General features: G+C 42.9%; 1 protein-coding gene across 1 annotated transcript; it reads left to right on the top strand.

The window, feature by feature from the left end:
- Positions 1-494: 494 nt before the first annotated feature.
- LOC124258404 lies at positions 495-10,413 on the top strand. Its single transcript, XM_046692501.1, has 3 exons — positions 495-732; positions 9,218-9,556; positions 10,064-10,413. Exons 1-3 carry the CDS (start codon positions 669-671, stop codon positions 10,411-10,413), a joined length of 753 nt encoding a protein of 250 aa, XP_046548457.1. The 5' UTR covers positions 495-668.
- The last annotated feature ends 207 nt before the right edge of the window (positions 10,414-10,620 follow it).

Here is a 10,620-nt window from a genome sequence, read left to right as displayed (position 1 = left end):
TCAACTACAGACTGAGCAAATTATCCTGTTCAGGTACATTTGCGATTGACCATTTGTAGTATGTTACTTGAGTCAGGTTAAAGTTTCAATCCGTGCTAGATAGAAATGTGTACTTTATATTAAAATTAGGTTGAATTTCAACTGCTCGCAGCATACAATGTGTGAAGCCTTTTTCAGGTGTTACCCATTTGCTAAGAGAATGCAAAAAGCGGCTTACTCACTCACCCGCTCACTCGCTCACTCACTCAATCACTCACTCACCCACCCACTCACGCATCCACTCATTTATTTAACGTCAGTGGTATATTCAATAAGTGTGTATAAATATAGCGTTGGCTTCTGTAACGTGTGCCATCAATCATTTCGTCCAAGTATATCCAAACGTGTTCAATCAAGCAAAACTAAGCGGTCGCTCTAGTTCCACATAATCTACCCTTGTATCTTGCAGTTACGCTGGAGGCTGAACCAGGCTGTCAATGATGCACATGAGTCCCAACCCTTCCGCGTTACCAAACTCCGCAACAGGGCGATCCAACTGTGACTCAAACTATTGAATCCCTGCATCATTCAAGCTCCATACACTGATCAGTGACGACATTTCAGGAAGTCGAGTGAAATTTCTTTCAGAATCAATTAAAGTCGCCCAGTGGCTCACTGAAGCTTTAACCATGGCGGGAGTACGACAAGGTTGTGTGCTGGCCCTTATTGTTTTAAGCTGTGTTGCGGGAAAAGGTAAGATTTCCTTTATAGGTGCTATTATTCAATATTCTTAACGTATAACATGGTTTAGCGTGACTAATAATTCAAAGAATAACTTTGATAACGTCAATCCAAAATTTGATGCATTGAAATATAACACTGATATCAATTTATTTATTTTCTGTCTTATAAACTATTTTAAAGCCACAAACAATTGCATCTATATATAGAGTGCATGGGGTGAATCTTTCTTTGTTTATCATTTGAGTGAATTTAATCATTTAAAGGCATGTAACTTAATTAAATGCTCGGGACGCTACTGTAAAGTTTATAAATATCTCACCAGCAAAGCACTATGGTGTAGTACACAGATACGTATGTTTACAACATTTTGGAAAATTGATGGGAGAGAATAATTTATTTCCTGAATGACGCACTATGTTCTGTCACTTCGGCTGTTTGGTGCTTTACTTGAATCCACCAGGTAATTACAAGTTAGGGATCATGAAGGTGTTTGAATATATTTTAATGAATTTGTTCTCCGTTTTAACTATTAAAAAATGCCCACAATATTTCCCCCCTAATCTTTTTATCGGTATATAACAAGTGATTGTTTTAGTCTAACGTACAATACCTTCGAATATAGAACGTCAGTTGTTGATTTCCATCAACCAGACTTTTAAATCCCCAACTATTAAAGGTTCAAGAATTCCCACAATCTACACTCATATGACCTCAGTGGAAGTCGGGAAAAGGTGAGCATGACACCAGCTTGTGATAAAATGTTAATGATTTTGACAAAACCACGATTACTGAGTGTCCAGAGTCAGAAAACGATAGACCCAGGTAAAATACCTGCAATAAGACACAGGTAAAATACCTGCAAAGAGACACAGGTAAAATATTAATGACCTGGCTTGTTGCATAACCTTATACACACAAACCAAGTAGAAGTAGGTCTGTGATCATGACTCTGACATGAGAAATGTTGCGAATGTACATATATAACATTCATGATTGATGAATAACCATAAACGTTTCATCGCTACTACTACTGAACGACTACTACTGTAGGTTATACTTTGCTGGAAATGGTACGGATGGGTAGTCCAGTGGTATAAGCGTTCGCTCGTCGTCTTCGATTTGCTGCTTGTCGTACAACGGTGACCCCGTTCCTTAAAGCGATCGTAGCGCTACGACTGTCGCAGGTCTATGTTAAAGTATGGGAGTTACGATCACCTTAGCGCTACGACTGTCGTAAGTCTATGTTAAAGTATGGGAGTAACGATCACCGTAGCGCTACGACTGTCGTAAGTCTATGTTGAAGTATGGGAGTTACAATCATCTTAGGGCTATGATTGTTTTGTGGAACGGGGCTCTGCACGGTAGGGAAGCCTAGTGGTTAAAGCGTTCATTCGTCACGCCGAAGACCCTAGTTCGATCCCCACATGGGTACGATGTTTGAGCCGTTTCTGGTGTCCATCTTCGTGTTTTTGCTGGAATATTGCTAAAAGCAATTAATAATATTATGCGTTCTCAACAAGTTTCAAGCTTTATGACCATTGTCCTGTAACGAAGACCAGACACCAATGTACACACAATCACTTATATGCACCTCAGAAGACTGACCACCCAATCCCGTTAGTCGCCTTCCACTACAAGCATGGGATGCTGAAGACCAGTTCTAACCCGGATGTCAAGCAGGGTCAATGTCAAGGTCATGCTGTGTTTCTCAGTTGAACCTGACTTGTGATATATACTCTCCCAAAAAAGAAACGCATCATGAAAATAGCAATTTCATGTAGCAATGTATTAAAACGTGATTCATTTTACAAAAGATTTTGCTCTGTTTATGAGTCCGTTCAATTTTCACCGCTGAAGCCAAAGCTATCTTCTCAGCTTTGACCTACATTCAACAGCAAAATCAGTCCAAAAACTTCATCGTATTTACAGATTCATTATCCTGCCTTCAAGCACTTGTAAATGTGACTTCAAGTCACCCAATTGTCCTGGACATATTAGAACTGTACAACGACCTTTCTACTGGCCAATATGACATCATCCTCTGCTGGTTGCCGGGTCACGTCGGCATAGCAGGTAACACTAAGGCCGATGCTGCAGCAAAAGCAGCTCTCGAAAAGCCCCTATCTCCACTGCTAATCCCATACAGTGACTTCAAACCCACTATCAAAAGCTATACTCGGGACCTGATGCAAAAAAGGTGGGACACTCAAGTAGGAAGAAACAAACTCCATGAATTGAAGCCAACAATCGGTTATACCTACTTGGGTTGTCAGTCAAGACGCGATGAGGTAATTTTACGACGATGTCGTATTGGCCACAGTCGATTTACACATGACTATCTGCTGAAAACGGATGGAGATGGACCCCCCATGTGTGTCTCTTGCGATGAGGTGTTCACCGTCAAGCATATCCTGCTTGAATGCGTGGACTTATCGCCTGCAAGGGACTCACATTATGATGCAACAAACCTAAAAGATCTGTTCTCACGCGTGAGCGCCCATCTGATACTGAACTACCTGAGGGAAGTTGATCTGTATCATAAATTGTAACTGTGAAATGTAACAACCATAAATTGTAACTATGAAATGTAACAATCCGCCTGCTTTTAAATTTGATGCTATGACTTTTTTCTGCTTTTGAATGACAATGTAATCAGTAAATGTCTTTGAAATAAAACTCATTCCGAGTATGTACTTACAATATTTACTAATGCAAACTCGTTCTCGTCACTATATGGCTGGAAAAATGCCGATGTGACGTAAAGCTCAACTCAACTCAACTCAACCTATGGTGTTTATGTTTTGAAACATCACCACAAAACGCACCATCCGTAAAATACCCGTATTTAACAGCATGATTTTCAATTTCGGCATGTAGTGTCACAGGATACACAATTCACATGCAATGCACGTGAAAGTTGGGGATCAGATAGTCTCAATGATGGGTATAAAAGGTTGAACCCTGTCTGTCGATTATTCACTGTATTTGGAGTATTGTTGTCGAACGCAATATGCCACGTCTAAGTGAATCCAACCGTCATATCGCCATTGGTTTGCTTGAAGCTGGCCAGTCTCAACGTGCAGTTGCCCGACGCATGAATGTTCACCGAAGCACCATTTCACGACTCTGGGAGAGATACCGCCGGCAGAATGCGGTAGCAGATGCCCCTCGTAGTGGGCGACCTCGGGCGACCACTGCAGCGCAGGATCGCTACATCCGGGTACATCACCTGCGTCATCGAACAGCTACGGCGACCAGTACCGCTCGACAAATACCCGGATTGAGGAGGCTTTCTGCACAGACCGTCAGGAACAGGTTGAGAGAGGCTGATTTACGTGCCAGAAGACCTTATTTTGGCCCTGTGCTTCGACGACATCATCGTCGACATCGAGTTCAATTGTGCACCAACGTTCAGGCCTGGAACCTACCGAATTGGCGTAGAATCTGGTTCAGTGATGAATCACGATTTCTATTGGAACGAGGCGATGGAAGAATGCGGGTGTACAGACGTCGACGTGAACGTTTCGCCGACGCTAGCGTTCCCCAGGTGGACAGATTCGGCCGGGGAAGTGTTATGATGTGGGGAGCAATCACCTGCCGTAGGAGAAGTGATTTGGTGATGATCCAGGGCAACCTAACAGCTCAACGGTACTGTGACGAAATCCTACGCCCACACCTCCTTCCAATCATTGATGGTCAGAGGGGAGTTGTTTCAACAGGACAATGCCAGGCCCCACACAGCACGTCACACTAGAGACTTCCTCCAGAACCACAACATCAATGTGCTCCCCTGGCACTTAAACCCGATCGAACATCTGTTGGATGCCCTGGACAGACGGGTGCGACGCCGTAACCCTCAGCCCCAGACACTTCAGCAGCTTGCACATGCACTACAGGCAGAGTGGGCTGCGATTGGGCAACACGAGATTCTGAGACTTATTCGTTCGATGCCGAGGCGATGCCGTGCAGTTCTGGATGCCCACGGTGGTCACACAAGGTATTGACTTCAGCGCCACCACACGTCTCCATTTGACACTCAAACTGACTTTCCTCGAGTTGGTGCCAAAGACGGATAAGTCTGCATTCCCAGTGTGCAATTCATTAACTCATAAAGCCTACAAGATGTTTCAAAATAAACAAAAAAATACAGTTGAAATTCCTATATGCGTTTCTTTTTTGGGAGAGTATATTTATACAAAATGGTGGGATGGAAGGAAATATTAGTCACGTCAGGTTTATTTTAGACTGTGTCAGTGTGTGCATGTGTGTGTCCTTTCATTTTCGAATATAGTTACGTCCTTGGTTTCGTCGTGTTCATATCAGTATGCGACAGAAGGAAACATATTTTCCACACACATGAGGATGAATCTGAAAATCAAATCGCAACTGTCTGATTTAAATCCGCGTAAACTGCCGGCCAACGAAAGTATACAGTTGAAAAATTCTCTTGACGTACAAATAACCAACTAGACTTAAAACGGTACATAATGGAGGCCCAGTTAGTTTTACACGCAGTAATTTTCCATCTATATGAATGAGCTTGGTTTTACGCCGCTTTTAGCAATATTCCAGCAGTACGGTCGGAGTTGTCATGTCCATGTCTGTGGTTCGAATCTCTAGAATGATAAACCCGTGAAGATCACGTTATAATTGATCTTCAGTAACTCATGCTTGTTGTTGGAAGTGACTAATGGGATCGGGTGGTCAGGCTCGCTGACTTGGTTGACGCATGTCATCGTATCCCAATTGCATAGATCGATGTTCATACTGTTGATCCCTGGATTGTCTAGTCCAGACCTGATTATTTACAGACCGCCGCCATATAGCTGGAATATTGCTGAGTGTGGCGTAAAACTAAACTCACTCACTCACTCACTCCAGAATGATACAAGAGATGACGTCTTGATTCGTTCCTTGGTTTGGGGCCAAAAGCTAGATGATACTGAAATGACGCTCTGATTACTAGTATGTGTTTGCGTTAAACTACACGTGGCTTAGTCTTTCAGACCGGGTTCGATTCCCTACAACAGCTAGAAATTGTGTAGAATTTAGAATAGTGGTGAAAATATATGAATGGATGGTAAAATCAGGGCTGACACCAGGTGTTCGCGTCCAGAGTATACACGTCTTGCTCTGATGGTAACATCCGCAATATACATGAAAATCACGTGTCAGTTGGTTGTCATACGGGGCAGAGGATACACCTTCCATGTGGGCCGACCGCCACCGTGGTGTAGTGGTTAGAGCGTCCGCCCGGAGAGCGGAAGGTCGCGGGTTCGATCCGCGGCCGCGTCATACCAAAAGACGTTAAAATATGGTACTTGTTGGTCCCTGCCTGGCGCTCGGCATTAATGGGTACAACAAGGACTGGTCGGCTCGGAGTCAGTATAATGTGTCTGAGTGGGATATTCATGCTTCACTGCGGCATAGTATCTCAGTGGGCTAGCACTATAAAACCAGCATCAGTCTGGGCTAGTACAAGCAGCTGCACATACACGTACACATACACACGCATGCACGTCGTCATATGAGCGAAATATTCTCAAGCATGACGTTAAACCCAATTTCACCTCACCTCACCAGGTGACTGAGGGGATCGTGTGTATCAGTTCTAATTGCTATTCATAGTGTGTGTGGGCCTTTATATCGAGTCGGGGCGTGGGGTAGCCTTGTGGTTAAAGTGTTCGCTCGCCACGCCGAAGAGTCGGGTTCGATTCCCCACATGGGTACAATGTGTGAAGCCCATTTCGGGTCTCCCTCGCCTCGATATTGCTGAAATATTGCTAAAAGCGGCGTAAAACCATACTCACTCAGTTTACGTGTTCAGGGTACAGGTCCTACTATATTTGGAAGTAAAGTGAAAAGCTGAAGAAATATGTTCCCTGTGCCAAACCGGACGTTTGTGTTGGCACCGAATATTAGGGAAACGTTAGCCGCCGTTAAACCAAACTCACTCGCTCCCTCACTCTCTCATTAGTTACATCCACTGAGTGCCAAACTCACTCACTCACTCAGTAACTGGGCAGTGGGGTAAGCCAAGCCAAGCGGTTAAAGCGTTCGCTCGTCACGCCGAAGACCTGGGTTCGATTACCCACATGGGTTCAGTGTGTGAAACCCATTCCTGGTGTCCCCCGCGGTGATATTGCTGGAATATTGCTAAAAGCGGCGTAAAACCCTAAACTCGCTGACTCACTCAGTAGTTACACCCATTGAGTACCAAATTCACTCACTCACCCAGTATTTGCCACCTGTTTCAGTCGTGATTTTCACCGCTGCTAAAAGCAGGTTTCATTTAATGACTAATTGATGACTGATCAATCACATCACCGTCAGTGTATTTGGACACGTTTGATCATCTGTGTGCTCATAAAACACAATCTCTTCCTATACCTACGTTGGGCGTTCACGGAGATTGTCCCATCAATTACTGTCACCTCGTCCCCAAACAGGGCGGCCATGTTTGGCTTGTTTGATTTGACCACAGGCTGTTACCGGTACGTCAACTGCTACCGCATCGCCGTCAGCAACGTAGTCACGCGTTCGTGACAGGTCTGTTTTCCCGTCTAGTTATCTAGGTCAGCATGAACTCTTAGCATGATGACGTCGTGGGGTAGCCTCATGGTTAAAGCGTTCACGCCGAGGACGTGGTTCGATCCCCAATGGGGTTCGATTCCCAATGGGGTTACAACTTGTGAAGCCTATACCTGGTGTCCCCGCTGTGATAGTGGAATGTTGCTACACGCGGAGTAAAGTCAGACTCGTTTGATGATGTTGTTAGACTGGCTGATATAATGGAGGGTGGCGTTAATCACAGCTACAATCAGTAATACACACATATTTGATCAAAATACCTTTCATATAACAATTTTGACCATTCGATGCTGTTTAGTCCATCATACGACATATAAGAGCATCGTATCCCATTTGCGTAGAATGATGCTTATGCTGTTGATCACTGGATTGTCTCCAACTTAAGTCTGAGTTTTTACTCAAATTTGAGAAAACGCAGGAAAATGCATTTCCCAGAATAAACTGAAATAAATATTAAACACAAACTTAGTAGACAATTTGAGTTTGGTAGATAGATTACTTAAGTTGTTTGGGATTTTTTTATTTAAAAAATGCAGTTGAGTTAAAAATGCAGCTGTTTCAAATTGCCAAACCAAGTTTCTTTCGAGAAATCGGGGCCAGACTCGATTATTAACAGACCGCCGCCATATAGCTGGAATATTGCTGAGTGTGGCGTAAAAACAAACCACCCAACACATAAGAGATATACTTTTTTTTTGTCTCTTGGTCACTTTACTCACATAACTGCTGAAAATATCAGCACATGGACCTTTCATCTCATTTTGGTAGCGGTGGGGTAGCCTAGTGGTTCAAGCGTTCGCTTGTCACGCTGAAGACGCGGGTTCGATTCTCCACGTGGGTACAACTTGTGAAGGCTATTTCTGGTGTTCCCCGTCGTAATATTGGAATATTGCTACAACGGCGTTGAAATAAACTCACTCACTCTCTTCGTCTCATTTTGACTGTACCTGGTGAACTGCAGTGACTGTTTCTTGTACCTTATAGCGTTGTATATGTTCCCGGTGGTGGCTTATATTTAACATGCAGGCTGATCTCCAGCAATACATAGACACGTATTTGGAAACCGTATTTCATTGCCATGCTAATCAAGGAAATGACACGTTAAATATGCATTCGCTTAACATTAGAGGTTTTGAAATTTATCAAACCAGTTTTTTCTAATTCATCTAATTCTGCGGATTTGGGGCGGGGTCAAATGTAAGGTTATATTTCTCATTTTAAAATTTATTTCCTCTGGACTAAGTGAAGGTGGAGGAATGGGAAACGAAACCAGTTCAGAGTTACCTCCCTTCTGTTATAGACATGGATCTTATGACTAGGTTTAAATTATTGCCTTTCCGAAAATTAATGATTGATATTGATAGCGACAGTAAACGAAATTGATGTTAACATTTTTACTTACTTCTGGTCGGGGGAGTGAAATTAACACCACTGCTTATAATTGTTGATATTTTCCACATTTCAATATTTTGTAGACTACACAGTCGTAAACTAAGTTAGAAGGAATGTGGTCTTTTTATGCATGGATTTTGAACTTGAGCGGTCCCTATTTCTGTGCTTTTTGTATAAGGGGAGGTTCCTGGTTAGAACTGTTCCCTATTAACTATCCATTTCCAGAATTTGAAAAATATTGCTTTCTATTATCCTAACGTGTTTGAAGACATAAAACCACCCATAGAACGATTAATTTGCACTAAAAACTGCTGACAGAATATGTCACACGTTGCTTTATGAATGCAATACTTGCAGCACGACATATCAACCCCTCTTTACGTCACAGCATCTCGTAACCCTCTGACGTCGGCGTTTGACAAACAATTTAACTCCTAGTCAACACTTAGGCAGGTAGAAACAGTATTATGTCACACATGCAATTATTAAATTTTGTAATATTGTTTTTCAGGCAAAAGTTTAGACGTTTTCGTCCCGCATTTAATCGAGGTCTACAGCGGCCGAAGTATCACATTTGACGTCATTTACACGCCCTACACGACAAGCGATGACGTCACAATTAACGTCACAAAACAATCACAGAGATTCGCTGTCATTGAAGTGGCCAATGACTCGATGGCAGAGATCCAGCGTTTCGGGACCTGGTCCAGACGAGTCAAACTTGCACAAAAGAAGGAAAAGTTCTTCGTGACGTTGGATAAGGTTGCCGTTGCTGATGAAGGCGATTATAATGTCACGGTCAAGGTCAACGGTGTATCTAAAGAAAAACGCATGCATATTGGCGTTCTAGGTAGGTGTTAGGGGAATTACAATTTCGTTGACAGTTTTTACATACTTAACTTGGGTTTAGAACATAAACTACTCTCTTTGCTACATAGATAATCAGATATTTTATTATATTATTCTATTTTTAGTCTTCCGTTCAATTTCCACAGCTAGTTTGCTCTTTAAATCAAATGGACTCGGTTGACACATGCCATCGTATCCCAATTGCTGTTGATCACTGGATTGTTTAGTCCAGACTGGATTATTTACACACCGCCGCCATATTGCTGGAATATTGCTGAATCTTGTCGCAAGAGGGTCACTGACGGGATCGGGCGGTCAGGCTCACTTCGTAACCCAAAATGCGTAGATCGACGCCCAAGCTGTTGATCACTGGATTGTCTGATCCAGATTGATTATTTACAGACCACCTCTGAGAGTGGCGTTAAACAACAAATATGATGGATTCAGTGTTCTGACTCGGTGACTTGATTGATAAGCAGCGGTGCTCATAATATCAACCCTTTTTCAGAGTACCCTTCGGATGTTAACATCGAAATCATCAATCAAAACCCCGGATCCTACCCAGAGACAACACCAGTACAGTTCATGTGTAGCGGAGTCGGTGGAAGGCCACTAGGGGAGATAACTCTCGCACGAAAAACTTTAGGCGATGTGGATTATGTCCCCTTGGTGACTGATCTCTTGAACAAAACGGTAGCTGGGCGAGAATTTAACTACACGTTTCAACGACTGGTGGATCAGCAGGATAACGGTTCCTTGTACGTGTGCCAAATACATAAAGGGCCGTTCTTCCTGAAAACTGGACCCCTTAAGCAGAGTTCTCCCGTGGAATTATCGGTAGAATGTGAGTACAGTTAATATTAATTATATTTTTACATTCATGTCTTTGATGACGATATGGAAAGTTGCTAGATTATCAGAGGTAGGAGGATATAGTATCAGCGTGGAATGAGTATATCAATAAGTCATGGTAAACTGCCTGTTGATTAAAATGTTTATCCCGAAACGTCAGGGATTTATCTGGACCTGAGAAGGAAGCCTGTCATTCCTAATTGAAAGTCTCGA

The sequence above is a fragment of the Haliotis rubra genome, unplaced genomic scaffold (genome assembly GCF_003918875.1).
Source record: "Haliotis rubra isolate DU_JTF1 unplaced genomic scaffold, ASM391887v1 Scf691, whole genome shotgun sequence".
Lineage (NCBI taxonomy): Eukaryota > Metazoa > Mollusca > Gastropoda > Lepetellida > Haliotidae > Haliotis > Haliotis rubra.
This window is presented reverse-complemented; position numbering and strand designations above follow the sequence as displayed.